The following is a 17,148-nucleotide window of genomic DNA, read 5'->3' as shown; positions in this document are numbered from 1 at the left end:
TGAATCGACCCAGCCGAATCGCCGCAAAACCGACAAACTCTCGTAAAATCATATTTTATGAAATACACAGGGTAAGACAATCACTCTGAACCCACGTGCAGATGCAATTCCGCATTTCCGCACTCAATGCAATGCAGCCGCCGTCAGGACGATCGTCTCGTGCGCGAAGCCATCAGCGAGTCTCGCCATACCCTGCGCGCGGGAATGTAGCGCGTCACGACCCATCAGAAGACCAGGAGACGCCGGATACTGTATTCGCAGCAGATCAAGCAGCTTCTGGCTTCGCCCAAGTCCTGCGCGCCGCTGCTGGAGCTGAGAGTCAAGCAGACTGTGTCGGTCAACAACGCGTCTCAGCTGGCTCCTCCCAAGACCTTCGAGCCCCTGTAGGAGCTGAGCACCAAGTCGATCAAGTGGTTCGAGAGAGCGCTGCTGCTGGCCTCACCCCAGACCGGCCCGTCGCTACTGGAGCAGGACCTGAAGTTGGGCAAGCAGTGCTCGAGCGCGTCGCGGCCGGGGGTGCTACCCCAGACATGCAAGCAGCCGCTGGAGCTGGTCACAGCGAAGAACGAGAAGTGCAAGAGCGAGTCGCAGCCGGAGGTGTCGGCCCAGACCTGCGAGCCGCTGCTGGAGCAGGCCACAGCGAAGGGCAAGCAGTACCTGAGCGAGTCGGAGCCAGAGGCACTACACTGGGCTTGCAATCAGCTGCTGGAGCTGCACAGACGATGAATTTGACAGCCCAAGCTTCGCAGAGGCGGGCATCAGCCGCAGATGCAAACCGATTGGTATCTGCTCCTACCACGACTCAAGCTGATGCAGTCCTTATGCCGCTGGTATCAACCCAGCAGCTCTACCAGCTCTTGGTACAGCCGATTGTCAAAGAAACCCTCAATCAGGGCGACACGTCCGGCAACGCGCTGGCCCCTGCTGTTATGAGTGTTGGCTCGTTCAACGAAATTGTCCACAAGATCTGGGAAGCTTATGCGCCCCGTGTGAAAACCCGAGCAGTAAAGACAGACGGCGTGTGGTCTACGGAGACGCCCGAAGCTGCTGAGTGGGCCAAGGTGATGCAGTTTAAGCTGAAGAAGCATGTTGTGGACCCTGCAAAAACGGATCAAGCGTGGCATCAATGACTGGTGTGGTATTGGAAAGTGGCAGTTTCCAACGCTGTTGACCCGCCAGCCCGACAATCAAGTTCAATCAAGGGGCGATCAAGGCGAGGTCAAGCGAGAGACGGAGATGGCTGCTTCTGATTGGATGATGACATTATCCTCGGTAGAGTGACAGGCAGTGGCCGAAGCCTCGTCGGGTCCTAATAGAACCCCGAACGAGGCTTCATGGTACCCACTTTTAGGTACAGATGCATTTAGTTACGTACTTCGGCCGCACTTATTAGTGTAGCCGCGGTCGTCATTTGATGTGTCCGGAATCGCCTTATTGCGATCGTTCACACTAGATATTTGTATAGGGACATAGGACTCATCATAGGATGGCCAGAACGAGGCCCCCAGGGCCTCAGAAAACTCAGTAATAAAAAGACAGTCTTCACCCAAAGCCAACAAGGGTCAAGTCCGACTTCGGAAAGTGTAGCTAGCTTATTGTAGTGCCTGGACACGCTCGGCTACGTGTGGATGCCTGTCGGGGAGCTTATCGTGCATTGACCGAGAGTTTCCTTGGTAGCGCCAAGAGTTGGCGTGGCCGGAGAGGCAGGAACGGTATTAAAGTATCGTTCGGTATATATTTGTGGGATTAGAGTGTCCCCGAGTGTATTAGTCTACCTACCGAGGTTTTACCTTGGTCCCCCTGTATAAGGCCTAACACGCCGGTACCCTTCCTTTCTGAGGGACTGCAATGGGGTTGCGCGAAAGCGCTACATAGTATCCTAACCTTAGCTCGTGGCTAGCGGTACAGATTTTTGGGATGACCGAAGACAACCTAAGGTGTACAGAGGCGCTTGCAACCGTAAGGGATCGTTCCTGGTCTTCAGGTTTTGATCCAATAAGCGCTTACCTTTGCGGGTTAGCGTGTTGTTGGTGCCTCTAATACCTTTTGGTAGAGGAGGATTTTAGTGGAATACCACACCACACTGGTCAAGCTACGTGGACAGACTGTGTCGCTTCTAATTTATGAGTATGGCGTTGGCATCGTTCGTGCGCAAGATCTGGATGAATTTAAGGCCGCCTGCATTCATCCTGAGCAAGTTGATCGAGCCGGAGCGACAGCTGAAGTCTCTTTGAGAGAAATCGTAGCAAACCTTCAAGTGGTATGGGCTGCTACGTTCCAAGGTGAAGCTGTAGTCTGGCGGATGTGGGGCAACCACATTATAAGAAATCTCAACCGCTCCACGTGGGAAACAGCCATCTTAGACCATCCGCCCGCCAGTGTCGCGAGTCTACTGCGCCCCGCAGACTCGACGTTAGAAAGCCACTTAGCCAACGTTACGCAATCAGCGAACGTGGCATTGGACTGCGTGCAAGGAGCATTGGAGGGTTATCGGGTGATTCGCCGTGACTGGGAAGCCTTGGACCGGCGCCTTGAAGAGTACGAACACTCGCAGAGCTGTGATTGAAGGATTTCTGCGCGACATTGCGCCTCCTTCCCGATGCTGCAGCTCGACAATGTTGCGGACACGGATCACATTGACTGATGCAGTGGATCCCAGTGGACTTCCGGACTACAATTGCGCAGAGTATTTTCGCTCAAGTGCAAGAGAAAAAAAACGTTGACGCAGCTCCTGCATTTTGGATTTTAGCTTCTTCGCGTCCTACTCTAACTCCGCAAATTCTAAGTTATCTTGCATGCGTTCGGGGTCGGTGTTGCGTTCTGGCGGAGGTCGGTTTTCAATGGTTAGTGGACCAACAGGGTCGAAGTGTCCTTGCCGTTTCCAGCCGCAGTGGTTGAAAACTTTCCCCATGTTGAAGCCTTCAAAGCGGCGGAAGGTCTGGACGATGAACGGCAGCAAATCGCGTTTGCTGGACTCGGTGTAATGACGCTGGCACGACCGTTTGACGTAGCCGAACAGGAACTCGATCGGATTCAAAAAGGAACAATAGGCTAGAAGAAAGATGGGAACCACACCGACGCTACGGAGATAGTGGACAATTTCGGGGTGTCTGTGAATTGCCGCACCATTGTCGTAATGCGGGTTGAAGGATTGTGAGGCGATGGACCCGAAGGTGACCCGAGAGAGAGCCACTTGAATTATGGGACACCCTAGCTCGGCGTCCCGTATAAAAGGCCGGCGACTGATTACGAAACCCGATGGCGTATTTACGGAGATCCAGAACGGGGAGGCCCGTAACAAGGACGATGACACCGCACGGAGCCAGCAGATGACGTCATGAGGTAAAGGCGTGCAGCATACTGGTTGGTCGGCCGGTCGGCAGACGAGCCGCCGGTAGATAGGCAGTTCAGTTCAGAATTTCCAACAACGAGACAAGGTACTTCTTTATATTAGTCTTTGTGTTGTGTGGTTAGCGCCTACGTGTGTGCTGTGACTGTTTCCTACCTACTTGCGAAGTGTACTCGGGGTTCTGGATTGATTTGGCCTCCCCGGTAACCTTCTAGTAGCGTAGTGTGTTGCATTGTCTGGACTGAGGAGATCAGCTCTCAGTGTTCGACAGTAGGACACTCTAAACGGTTTAGTAAGGTATTGGTGCGCGTCTCGCACTTTGGTTTGGACCCGCAGACTAGCTGCGGCAGGAGATCTCCAGTAGATCTCGTACATATTGTACAACAAGTTGTCGTACAGTGGGAAGAGTTACCTCGCTGTACAAGTGCATCCGCGACAGAGTTAACCTAAGTCTCTGCCTGCGAGTGTAAGGAACCCCATATTCACCCCTTCATATTACACGTCTTCTAGGAATTACGCTAGATAAAGATCCGAGTCTTGCTACAAGGGTACACAAGGTGAGGCCTAGAGATCTCGGGACTAGTTCTCGTTGTCTTTGGGTATTTGGCTTACAGGGGTAACCCCCTCCCCGTAGTTGCGTGGCAGGACACGTGTGGGAGTTTATTAGTTTTTATCTGAGGGACTCCACCACAATGGTGCGCGTGCCCGGATCTACTAGTCCGAAAGGGGGCGTGAAGGTGAAGGTTGAGGGGAGGGAAGACGGAACTCCGCTGGGACCGGCGGAAGTTAAACGTGAAAACACTAGGTCCACCGACGGACAGGCAATGGGGACGCCTGAACCGAAGGATTTCGTCTACGAAGAGAAGTTCCCCGTTAAGGCTCCGAAAGGAGCCGTCCGGGACTCGGTCCAAAAACCGAGTTCCATTGAACCTGCTGCTAAGCGGGACACCGGCGTCGCTGAAAAGCGAGGTCGAAACCTGGAGCGCGAGCATCTGAAGGGGGTCATCCCCGACCTCGCTGCCCGAAGCGATGCTCTAGACGCTGCGATGGACTACATGGAAGTCGAAGATGCGAAGAAGAAAGCCGAGAAGAAAACGGAGAAATTGGATATCTCGGCGCTAGCGGTCCATGGCCCCAGCAACGACACTCACGATGAAGACAAACGATTTTGTGAAGCCGAAGTCAACTACTTCCGTCAAGAGCTTGCGTTCCTGCTCCAGAGAGATCCGCTCCTGCGTAAGTTGGGGCTGACGATGCCATGGCCTCTCACGGGTCCAGTTCGCAACCCGCGCACGCTAACAATCCGAGATCCGCTTCACGCCGTCACGATGCTGTTCTGCGTGCTCGAAGATGCTGGTTTCAAGGTACATGAACAGCGGATCTCCACCGATGTACGCGAGTACGATCTGGAAACCACCGTCCTTACGCTCGCGCGGGTGTACGCAGTGTTGCAGAAGCTCGTCCCGAGTGCAGATGACTCATCCGCGCCGTTGGAGACCTCACACCTCCTCGGTTGGACGATTCACGGATCTCCTTCAAGTTTGAAGATGACGGTGACGCTTTCATGAGGAGCACTACCTCAACCAAGAAGCCTCCACCGGCCCCACGTGTGTCCCGCCGAGAACGACGTGCGCAAGGGATCCCAGCGATCGCTGCAAACGATGTAGGACGCGGGAAGTCTGCGCAAGTGTCAAATATTGCGCAGACTCGCCCAGCGAGAGGACCACGTGGGAGGATCCAGGAGGCTCAAGAGGTTGCAACAGAGCCCGATCGCCCCGGCGGTGTGGCTGAAGACCTTCTTTACCAGTTTGCGAACGAGCGAGACGAGCCTGAAGACGTTGAGATGCAACCAGTCACTGCGTCTCCCGCTCGGCCACGTATCGGGTACCGATCCCAGACACAACCGGAATACCAAGGAGATCTCCATGACCTATCCGATGACCTCGCCTATGATGGAGGTGGCGGAGCCGGAGGTCGTGTCGCAGCTGTTTCCACGGCGACTAGGTTGGGAGCGTCGGCTGTGTCCGAACTGAAGGACTTCAGCGGCAAGGAACATGACGAAGAGGCCGCCCGAGCCTGGTTCAACAAGGTTAGAACGGCCTTCCGACGGGATCAGATGCAGCCAGACGAGATGTGCTTGACATTTGCCGATTTGATGATAGGCCCTGCGCGTATTTGGTATTACCAGCTGAGCCGCACCGCTCGCGCGTCGTGGACTGACCTGGGTGAACAGTTCTAGATCCACTTTTGCGGTAAAGGGATCTCCCTCGCGCGCAAGTACTACCACATGCGGCAAGGGAGTCAGGAAGACCCACTGGATTACTTATACCGGCTGAATCTGGCCGGGATACGTGCAAACTTGAAGATCCATGATGGCAACAAGGAACAACGACGTGAACACGTCGACCACTACATCGATACAGTCCAAGATGACGATCTCGCCGGATATCTGGTAGTGTTGAGGCTGCCTGACTCAGAAGCTCTCGAAGGCGTCCTGTTGGCCATGCGACGCCGCCACCAACGTCGCAATATTGAGACCCAAGGTTCGAAATACCGCCAAAAGGCTCCCGCCCCTGCAGCCTCCTCGAGGGCGGTGCGGGTTGTGACTACCGGTCGCGGACGCCGCGGAGATCACGGAGATCTCAACGAGTTTGAGGGCGAATCAAGCAGTTCCGATAGCGAATCTGAAGACGAAAGAGCGCACGTGTTTTCGGCAGCTAGGACGCCTACACCAGGAGATGGTGAACAGCCAGGGGCGCGCCAAGACCGCGAAGACCAACTGGGGCGCCCGAAGTACGGCACTCGATGCTCACACTGCGGATCTCGCAAGCATACGGATCTCGGGTGCTGGAAGAGGCTCACGTGCCAGAAGTGGGGACACATGGGCCATCCTACCGACAAGTGTGCAAGTGCTGTGGAGACGTTCACGAAGCAGGTCAGTGTAAGATCGGCGACTTCTTCGATGCTGTTCGCCAATGGTACAACCCGACTCGCCATGCCGGACTGCTGTCCGAGAGCGTCGAGAAGGCGTTAAACTAGACCGCTCGCCAGGCCTGAACAGCCTGGTACGTGACGAGCGATCGAAGTTCTGCATTTATGCATATGTTCAGAGGAAGGCGCGAGCGTTAGAAGACCCAACTTCCTGTAATGCGGTGAATACAGCCAGACCTCTTACCTCGGATGAAGGTGACTATTCGCGTGATGGCCCTTCGACTGTCGCCGGGTGAACGCCGAGGTTACTGGAAGTATTACACTCCCTCCAAGTGGTTCAAGCAGTCGAAGGCGACCGGTGCGGTCAACAATGTCCGTGCCGTCCTACTCTGTGATACTGGAGCCGAAGTGTCGATAATCGACTCTACCTTTGCACGTAAGGTGGGTTGTGAAATTGATACAACACAGACAATGGAATGTGTTGGTCTGGGGGATGCTGTGTACCGCACAGAAGGCCGAGCAGAAGTCAAGCTCACTCTGGCTGGAGAGTTGGTGTACAAGTTCCGTGTGTGGGTTGGAGATCTCTCAGGACAAGACGTCATTCTCGGCATGGATTTTATGGTTCCTGCGGGGTTGAGGTTGGACCTGGCTGACGGAGCGCTCTGTCTGCCGGACGAAGTTCGCATCGAGATGACCGACCGTAAGCCACTGTATAGCAGCAAGGCTGACGCGGTCTACGCAACGGGATTCCATGAAGTCGGTCCTGGCCAATGGACAGAGATCTCACTCAAGTCCCACAACAAGCGGTTTGAACTGTGGGTAACGAGAGGGGGAAAATGGGTGATCACGGTGGTGAATGGTTGATTCAGTAACAAGTCGTACCTCCGGATCACCAACATCAGCACGAGCCGCCTGGTACTGGATCGTTTGGTGTGTTTGGCAATCTGGTTACCCGTTGGGCAGATCCCGCGTCGACCTGGATTCGCTAGGAAGGATTCAAACCGCTATCGGGAGTGGCAAACACTTGCGTTCGAAGCAGCTGTGGACACTGGAGATGCAAACGAAGCGGAAGTTGAAGAGTCTGGACCGCTGGTCGAGCGTCCTAGCTACCGGACTCCGACTGCGATTTTAACACGGCCTCCACAAGTGAAGACCGTTGAAGCAGCAGCAACGTCAGAAGAATGCACGCGACTCACACTGGACGACACACATCCTCAAATGCAGCTGATGAAAAGTTCGACTGATCCGACTAGGGTGACCGAAACCGAGGAGGATGTGATCTCTACCGATCCCGGTCAGGTGATCTCTGGTATGGACAGCGATGGCTTCAGTCTACCGCGTACGGAAACTCACGCAGGCGAGGAGAGCGGTCCATCCTTTACGAACCGTGGCGAAACACCGGTAGGCTTGGCGTCGACTCCGGCAAATGTGGCTGAGGCCGAGCTCCGCAAGGAGTTCCCAGAATATACCCCTGACCTTATGCCACAATCCAAAATACACGCCGCGACCACCGAGGAAATGGTTCATCGCACGTTGTCGGTCATCGTTGAAAGCGACTGGAGCGACAGCTGTAGCTGTGCGTCCGAAAGCTATGAGTCTACTGGTAGCTGGGGTAGCTTTGACTGGCAGACCGACGACGAGAAAGAAGAGGAGCCGGTGAGCGGAATGCTCCCAGTGACCCAGGTCGAACCAAGCCAAGGCGGAGATGCAACCGACATGGATGAAGCGAAGTATGTTCATGAAGGGGCCGATATCACTGCGGAAGACATCGAAAAGGAGATGGCGGTGTTACCAGAGATCCCCCTGACGGCAGAAGTTAAAAGGGAAGATCTCAAGGTCGGGGATCCAACTGAGAACACAGCAGAGGAGATTGATCGTCTGCGTGATATCATTTGGGAGCGGCGTCACCTTCTCATCGGCAACGGGAATGCTTTACCCCCTGCGGCGACGGGGGCGATCTGTGACATCGACGTTGGTGGCGCACGACCGGTGGCTCGGCGTTGTCGCCGGATCCCGCCTCAGTTCCGTGAAAAGGTGTTCCAACTCGTCAAGGGGCTACTGGGGGCGAAGATTATTCGGATCTCCACTTCTCCTTGGGCGTCTCCGATCGTTATCGTCGTCAAGAAGAACGGCGTGGACGTCCGACTCTGTATCGACTACCGTCTGGTCAATGCTCTGACACGACTGATGATCTGCCCCATGCCGTTGATTGACGACCTCCTCGAAGATCGCGACAGTTTGCTGTGGTTCTGTTCTCTCGACATGGCGAGTGGGTTCTGGGTGTTGAGTATGACCGATCGAGCCCGAGAGATCTCCGCGTTCATTACGCCGTTCGGCCTGTTCGAATGGCTGCGAATGCCGTTTGGCCTGAAGAATGCCCCCCAAATCTATCAGCGGCTGATCGACAATGCGTTATATGGCGTGCTGCGGATCTCGCCGGGTCAAGATCGCGCGGATCTCGTCAACATTTTCGAGGAAGGTGTTCCTGAAGATGGATCGCTGCCGTCGGTGCTGGGGCGTCGCTCTTACATCGTCGATATCTTAGTTGGAGCAAGCTCGTGGGACGAACTGTGTGAGAAGGTCAAGAAGCTCCTAGAGGTTTGTGACCGCTGGAATCTGTCTATTAGCGCGGAGAAGAGCAGTTGGGGTATGAGCAAAGTCGACTATCTGGGGCATCAGATCTCCGGTGAAGGCCTGTTCACCAAGCCGAAAGATTTGGCAAGTCTGGAGGCGTTGAAGTTTCCCAAAACGCTTAAGGCTCTCCAGTCATTCCTCGGCAGTCTCAACTACTACAATCGCTTCATCGAAGATTTCGCAGTATATGCCACATTGTTGTATGAGTTCGGAGATTCCGATTTCATCAAGGGTCGAGCCACAAACGTCAGCGGAAATCACGAGGCAACTGTGAGATGGGGCCACGCGCTACGAGCCTTCGATACCCTGAAGTTCAAGATGATCAACGCACCCATGCTCTACCATTTTGCCCCAGAGTTGGATCCTGTTGTGATTGTGTACGCAAGCAAGTGGGCGATCTCTGCCTCTCTCGTTCAGTGTCGTGATGGAGTGTACGTACCCGCCAAATTTACGAGTAGGATACTGCGGTCTCACGAGATCGGGTACGACATTGTGGAGAAGGAAGTACTGGCTCTGCTAAGAATCCTCGATAGCTGCTTCACCATGCTGAGTGGTCGACACATCCGAGTGCTCACCAGACACGACTCTCGCATGGCTCTTCCGCGCGAAAGGCTTGAAGGGACGGCTAGCTCAGTGGGCGGCGCTGCTCTCCCCCCATTTGCTAGAGATCGAACGTTTAACGAAAGGCGAAGATGAGCTACTAGGTTTGGTTGCCGCCAGTATCACTCCGCGCGCAGAGATGGATGCAGCGTTGGAGGAGATCTCTCCGTAGGAGAAGTCGACGAGAGCATTGGCTATCCCGATGCCGACTTTTACGCCCGGAGAAAACGTTTGCGTCATCAGCTTGACGGATCGGCCAAGCCGAAACGAGTTGGTGGAGCTTTCAGCGCTGTGGTATGGGATGCTCCTGGATGGAAGGTTGTCAAGGCTGAATCTGGCTATTTACCGGACCTCACTGTGAACGAGGCCGAGTACCATGGCCTCCTTCTCGGACTTCGTTTGATTGCCGATCTCCAGATCGACCGTCTCATTGTGTGTGGCGACTCCAATTTAGTCATCCGCCAACTGCGGGGAGAGATGGAGTGCAAGTCATCGGGACTCCAGCTCTTGCGTGAGAAGGCCAGAGTGATTTTGCGGTCTTGGCCGCTATGCGAACTCATCCACGTAAAATGCGATTGGAACCAACCCGCGGATATGCTGGCGGGACAGGCGCTGCAGCGTGGTGCCGGGGTAGTTGTCGAGAGTCACACCGATGACACGGACCTCGAGACCTTGAATCGGCTGGACGAGCTCCTCAAGACGCGCGAAGAACGTGACGCCCATGCGAAGGTAGGCGCTGTCACGCGAAGCCGATCTCGTACTGTCGCACCAGCCGTGTTGCAGGAAGACGTCGTCAAGCAGCTGCGCTTGGAACGTATTTGCCGTGCTCAAGACGAGGAGGTGTGGATCTGGTCACTGAAGTGTTTCCTGCACGGTGATCTCTCTCAGATCTCGAGCCGTCAAGCCAAGACGTGCAGTAAACTGGCTGACAGTTACGAGGTCGACGAGCATGGCCTCTTGATGTACTGTCCAGTCGAGGGGCGCGGTGGTGATGTCGAGGACCGTGGATCTATGGTGAAACTGGTAATGCCGGGTACACTTCACGAAGATCTCCTGCATCATTTCCACACAAGTGTGGAGGGAGGTCATCAGGGAGTCAGCCGAACATTCCAAAAGCTTCGGAGGCATTTCTACTGGCGAGGTATGTTCCGAAGTGTGCAAAAGTATGTCGGGGAGTGCGTCGACTGCGAGACGGGACAAGGAAAACCCACCTTGCGGGGGCGATCGCTGGGCAATATCGCCGTTAATTACCCGTTCCAGGTCGTGGCTATGGATCATATCCCCACCCTCCCGAAGTCGTTCAAGGGCAACACAGAGCTCCTAGTCTTCGTGGATCTCTTCACCGGCTTCGTTGTGGCAAAGGCAAACGCGGACAGGACCGCACCAACAGTGGCTGAGGCACACGAGGAATGCGTGTTTCGGCGGTACGGAGCCAGCGAAGTAATCAGGCACGACCAGGAACCGAGCTTCATGTCCGACTTTTTCCGGTCGTATAATGCGCTGCTGGGCCAGCGTCAGCGATCTACGCTCGCGTATAGACCTCAAGCAAACGGCACAGCGGAGCGGATGGTCCAGACTATTTCCAGATCTCTGCGGATGTACGTTGAAGACGAGAACCAACAGGACTGGGATGAATATGCGGAGCGGTTGGTGTTTGCGTTGAACACATCGCACGACCGAGTACGCAAGGACACGCCATTCTTTTTGCTGCACGGGTGGGACCCTAAAACGACTATCGAGGCATCGTTGGCTGTTGGAGGGACCGGAAGCTGAGATCTCGACCCACAGAAATGGAGGTTCAAGATCCAACGCCAATACCAACGTGCTCAGACAGAGACTCGTCGTCTCCTCGCCGAAGCTCGTGAGAGTCGCGCGGAAGCCCACAATGAGAACGTACCGGAGTCACCCATTAAGGAGGGATCGCAGGTGTGGCTGTACCTCGACCGAGTCAAGGTCGGATACGCTCGGAAGCTCGCTCACATGTGGCATGGGCCTTTCAGAGTCGCCACCATGGTGAGCGACTACACTGCCAAGCTGGAAATCAGCGGGACTGCCTACCGACTGTTCCCTATCGTACACATCTCGAAGCTGAAGCTGGTCCGTCAGTTCCCCGAACGACCCGCCGAAGATCTCACTGTTGATGAAAGCGAACGATTTGACTTTGACGAAGAACTTCTCCCCGAGGATAGCTGGGAGGCACAAACTCGCGGTGACAACGAGTATGAAGTTGAAGAGATCTTGGATGTCAAGACGGAGAGACGCACCCGCTACGGTCGACGGCTCAAGGAATATTTGGTGCGTTGGAAGGGCCACGCAGAGACGAATTGGGTCAAGGAAGAACACCTGAACTGTGGTGGTCTGCTGTTCGACTTCCAGCAGAAGCGACGGAGCCGGCAGAGGTTCCATGTGATGCAATCGCGTGGAGAGGCCGACATCGCCGAAGAGTGAGGCGGTGTTGGGGGGTAGCGTGGTGGACGCTATCCGTAATGATGGATGGTATTTGTTGCATATTTACATTTGATTGAGTGGAAGAAGAAATGGAGAGAAGATCACGCGATGGAATGGAGAAACGAGGTTAGTTGTGATGATCTGGTCGGACATTAGAATTACGACGAACGAGTACTCGGGGGCGACTTGGAGATCCAGCCCGGTATCGCAGTGCTGGAGGCACCTGGGGTGCGAACGCGCGTCCGACGGCTGCTGAAACGCGCTCGCCACGGCGCGCTCGGTCTGTGCGATGGTGAAAACCGGCACCGTTCGTGTCGGAGACTACCTGCGCGTTTTGTCGATTTTAGCCGGATCGCTGTCATCGCCGACTTGGAGATCCAGCCCGGAGCCGCAGTGCAGGAGACACCGAGGGCGTGAAGGCGTGGTCGGTGGCCGTCGGACTAAGTGCAGTCCTACGCCTGGAGTTTGTGCTATGGCCTTGATCACCACAAATCACTTCCCAGAATGCACGGCGACCTACGACATGCCTTCACATCTCCAGTTGGGGAGATCTCCCAGTCATGACATTGACTGTGTACAATTAAGTTGTGGGGCGGGAGTGATATGAAATGGAGTCGAAGCCGGTGTATTACGATGTCGATAAAGAAGATGCATGCTCGAGGAGACTACCCACTAGCTACGTACATTGGTGAAGGAAGAAATGTCGGGCGCTGGAGATTTCCGGGGGTCCTCCTAGGTCTGTTCAGCTGACTCAGGCTAGGCGATTGACGAGGTCGCCTTGAACTTGCCTCGAAGGCGCGTGTGGGTGGGTTCGTTCATCGATGGGTGTTTGACACGAGCGTTCCAGTAGAACAGGCGCCACGGCTCCGCCTCGTCAGTCGTTCGTAAGACGTGTAACAGATCTCCAGAGGCACCAAAAGCTCCGTTTGGGAACCACGGGCACGTTGCGATCAGCGGCAGGAAGAATGGCTCCAGAAGAATGTCCAAGTCGCACACATGAGCCTTGCACAGGCGGGCCACCTCTTCGAACACAGGCAGCAGCATCTTCACAAAGTGGGATCTCCAATTCTTACGATCCGAAGTGAACTTCACCTCCCAAGACTCAGCGCTGGCCTTGGAAATGGAAATCTCGATGGAGTGGGTGATCTCCCAGAACACAAGCGCGCCACGATTTTCGTTCGGAGTCATCGGGGATGATGGCCAGAAGAGGTTGGAAGCGGGGATCACCGATGTCGAACGAGACTGGGTCGGGCATGTTATCCAGGAAGATCTTCCAGAGATTCCCTTTGTATAAAGCTTCGACCGAGGCTTGTGGCCAGGGCCGATAGTCAGCAGGAACGGCCAGCTCCCCCTTCTTAGGGTTGCACACCCCGGCGGGTAGCAGCCAGTCGCGTGGTAAGAACTTCGAAGCGAGGTCTTTGGCTGTAAGCTGGTCAAGGCGGTGACCTGCAACAACCTCCCACAGCCACGGCGTGACATCGGCAGGGCGCGCAGCTTCGCTGGCCTCAGGTGGAATTGCGTGCGTGAATGGACTTCGGGCTGATACAGAGAATCACGGGCTGTCAGACGGAGATCTATGAAAGTCGCTTGTCTGACAATGAGGAGGAGCTACGTACCCATCGCCGTAGAGGAAGACAACTCAGCTGGCGCTCCCTCGGTAGTCGCAACGGCGCGCTTTGCACGCTTCGACTGTGACGTTGGATCAGAAGAGAGATCTCCACTTCGCTTTGCCGAGCCAGACGGGAGCTGCTGCGAAGATGTTCGCGCTGGAGGATCAGAGGAGACAAGGCTCGTGGTCGTTGACGCGAGTGTGGCAAGAGACGAACTGAAAGAGGCCGACGCCACGCATCGTTCCACATCAGGTTGCGGAGTCGGCGCAGGTACCAGATTGATCAAGTTGCGCAACGCTCCAAGGTGTTCCTAACGCTCCGCTAGTTTGCTGCGGAGATCAGCAGAAGAAGCCTGCTCCTTCAGCAGCGACTGTCGACTCGCATCCAGCTCTGCCTGCAACTCGTCGCGAGCGAGGGAGGCCTCCGCTCGCTCTCGTTCTACAAAGCAATAAACGCACAGGTCAGCACAAGAGTCAACCCGCCATGTTAGCACGCGCGATCATGACCTGCAGCCACTGCGCGATCCTGAGCTGTTGCGAGATCAGCCTGACGATGCTCCAAACTGTTCTTGAAGACGACGTTCTCACGCCGTAGAACGGTGTTATTCTGAGTCAGCCGAGTGATCTTCCTCTCCAACTCCTCTAGTCGCTTCCCAGCCACCTTATGCCGCTGTGCGAGATCCGATAACGCTGTCGCTGTGGAGATCAAGGCGTTAGTGATGCAACATCAACAACCTCAGCACTTGGGACGACTTACCACCGTCTTGCGCCTTCTTCGACGCCGCCGCCGCTTCTCGTCGTGCTGCTTCTGCGTCCTCACGAGCTTTGGACGCATCCAAGCGAAGGGCGTCCATCCGTGGCGCTGCTTTGTTGACCAGCGTGCGCGATTGCGCCAACTCGGTCTGCAACCTGTCGATTGTCGCCTCCGCTTGGCGCAATTGATTGCGAGATCTGTCTCGTTCGGCATTGGATCGTTGCAGGGCACGTCCCGCGCGTCCGTCACTAGTCCGATCATCATCAGTGGCAGCATCGCTGGCAGCCAACAGTCGGCCACCTGGGGTCACCGATGCAGTGGGAGGAGGGGTCCAGGTAGCCTTGATATCTGCCAGCTCGATCATCCAGATCTTCGAGGGCGATCTCCAACTGACTGGGGACGACGTTAGAGGGCGATGCTGCAGCGGACGGAGTGACTTCATCGGCATCAGCTGAGCGAGCGGCGACCCGTGCGAGATCTGCGCGTACTTGTCGTTCAGCAGCTTCGGCTTGCTGACGGCGTTCTACTTCGGTGTTCAGGGCCTGCTGGAGATCTCGGAGACGACCGTCGGCTTCGTTGCGCACGCGTTGAACCTCCAGATCGCGATCATGGATGGATCGATGAAGACTTGCAGTGTGGCGATCAGATGCTTCAAGAAGATCCTGGGCGAGGTCAAGACGGCCCCGGAGATCCAGCACCTCGTGATCGAGGGCCGCGGTGACTTGAGCAGCCTGGATAATGCGCGCGCGTTCCGATAGAGATGGCTGCGAACCCGAGTATGGAGCCGCGGCCGGTATAGATCGACCAAGGGAGTGACAGGCGGTGCTATCTCCGTGGCTGTAGGTCGACGACGGGGCAGCACTCAGCAGAGGGACGCCGGCGGCCGACGACGAAGGCGACGACGTGGGTGGAGAAGCAGACATGGTGCAGGTGCTCTACGCGTGGCAGCCACCTGCTCGATAGCCTCACGCGAAGAGAGGGCGAATGTCGTAATGCGGGTTGAAGGATTGTGAGGCGATGGACCGGGAGATTACCCGAAAGTGACCCGAGAGTGAGCAACTTGAATTATGGGACACCCTAGCTCGGCGTCCCGTATAGAAGGCCGGCGACTGATTACGAAACCCGATGGCGTATTTACGGAGATCCAGAACGGGGAGGCCCGTAACAAGGACGATGACACCGCACGGAGCCAGCAGATGACGTCATGAGGTAAAGGCGTGCAGCATACTGGTTGGTCGGCCGGCCGGCAGACGAGCCGCCGGTAGATAGGCAGTTCAGTTCAGAATTTCCAACAACGAGACAAGGTACTTCTTCATATTAGTCTTTGTGTTGTGTGGTTAGCGCCTACGTGTGTGCTGTGACTGTTTCCTACCTACTTTCGAAGTGTACTCGGGGTTCTGGATTGATTTGGCCTCCCCGGTAACCTTCTAGTAGCGTGGTGTGTTGCATTGTCTGGACTCAGGAGATCAGCTCTCAGTGTTCGACAGTAGGACACTCTAAACGGTTTAGTAAGGTATTGGTGCGCGTCTCGCACTTTGGTTTGGACCCGCAGACTAGCTGCGGCAGGAGATCTCCAGTAGATCTCGTACATATTGTACAACAAGTTGTCGTACAGTGGGAAGAGTTACCTCGCTGTACAAGTGCATCCGCGACAGAGTTAACCTAAGTCTCTGCCTGCGAGTGTAAGGAACCCCATATTCACCCCTTCATATTACACGTCTTCTAGGAATTACGCTAGATAAAGATCCGAGTCTTGCTACAAGGGTACACAAGGTGAGGCCTAGAGATCTCGGGACTAGTTCTCGTTGTCTTTGGGTATTTGGCTTACAGGGGTAACCCCCCCCCCCCGTAGTTGCGCGGCAGGACACGTGTGGGAGTTTATTAGTTTTTATCTGAGGGACTCCACCACACCATCTAGGATCCAGACTGAATTTCGTCCAGGATACAGGCGCACGTGCCCACGGTGTGAGTGCACAAAATCTTGGCAGCACTTCGTAAACTCCAGTCGGTCGAAGGTCTCGTCGGTGTTGAAGTAGTCGATGATGCCGTTGATCCCGATGAATGCCAAGACGGACACGCGGGGCTTCCGCTCGAAGTCTCCTCGGATCGCGACTTTCTTGTCGCGAAGAGCGTACCCTCGCTTGCGTATCATGCCTCGGTTGTCGAAAGAGACCTCATCGAGGAAAACAAGGTTGCTGTACCTCCAGTTCACGCAGCTGAGTTCTTCGACGAAACGAAACACGTCCTGCTCCTTTATGTGCATTGCCCGCCGCTCTAAGGCCTTCCAGGTGAAGCCGGCTTCATGGATGATCCGCCACACCGAAGTCTTCGATATCGTGAGGCGATGAGCGTTCTGAAACGTGTTTTGGGCTTCGTCAAGATAGGCAAGAGGGTGAGCATGATAATAGGCTAGCAGCCAGGCTCGATGGTTTTCCGAGAATGTCCTTTCCGAGGGCACCCGAGCGCGTTGGAAGGCTTCAGTCTCCTCGTAGGTCTTGATCCAGTTGCAAATAGCGCGCTCGGACTTGTTGAAGATGTACCCCAGGTGCTGCCTTGTGTAACCGAGCTTGTAGTACGCGTACAAGCAGTGGTAGACCGTGTTCGGATGCGCGTACTGACGGGTTACCGCTTCCTCCATTGTTCACTTCAAATTGCGCACTTCAACACGAGCACTTCAACATGAGAAATACATTGTGATTGGTCTAAAGTAGTTCTGTTTATAGCGAATCAAATGGCCTTGTCGTTTCGCTGCTGGATTTTTGTGACAGCTCGAATCGCTCGAGTTTCGCAATTTTGGGCAGAATCGACAATACACGTTCCAGA

General features: G+C 55.2%; 3 protein-coding genes across 3 annotated transcripts; 2 read left to right on the top strand and 1 right to left on the bottom strand.

The window, feature by feature from the left end:
- Nucleotides 1-131: 131 nt before the first annotated feature.
- Nucleotides 132-726, top strand: PHYSODRAFT_252690 (hypothetical protein; the record flags this gene model as incomplete). The annotated part of the gene is made up of 3 exons (XM_009518514.1): nt 132-159; nt 265-383; nt 448-726. 3 exons carry the CDS (start codon nt 132-134, stop codon nt 724-726), a joined length of 426 nt encoding a protein of 141 aa, XP_009516809.1.
- A 95-nt stretch (nt 727-821) lies between these two features.
- PHYSODRAFT_473119 (hypothetical protein) lies at nt 822-2,566 on the top strand (the record flags this gene model as incomplete). Its single annotated transcript, XM_009518513.1, has 2 exons — nt 822-1,117; nt 2,059-2,566. 2 exons carry the CDS (start codon nt 822-824, stop codon nt 2,564-2,566), a joined length of 804 nt encoding a protein of 267 aa, XP_009516808.1.
- Nucleotides 2,567-2,761: 195 nt separating this feature from the next.
- PHYSODRAFT_477012 (hypothetical protein) lies at nt 2,762-16,963 on the bottom strand (the record flags this gene model as incomplete). The annotated part of the gene is made up of 3 exons (XM_009518512.1): nt 2,762-3,110; nt 16,227-16,414; nt 16,499-16,963. The coding sequence occupies 3 exons, from the start codon at nt 16,961-16,963 to the stop codon at nt 2,762-2,764; spliced, it is 1,002 nt and encodes a 333-aa protein (XP_009516807.1).
- Between the last annotated feature and the right edge of the window lie 185 nt (nt 16,964-17,148).

This window comes from Phytophthora sojae, assembly GCF_000149755.1.
Source record: "Phytophthora sojae unplaced genomic scaffold PHYSOscaffold_1, whole genome shotgun sequence".
Lineage (NCBI taxonomy): Eukaryota > Oomycota > Peronosporomycetes > Peronosporales > Peronosporaceae > Phytophthora > Phytophthora sojae.
The sequence above is the reverse complement of the archived record's forward strand: the minus strand, read 5'-3'. Positions and strand labels throughout refer to the sequence as shown.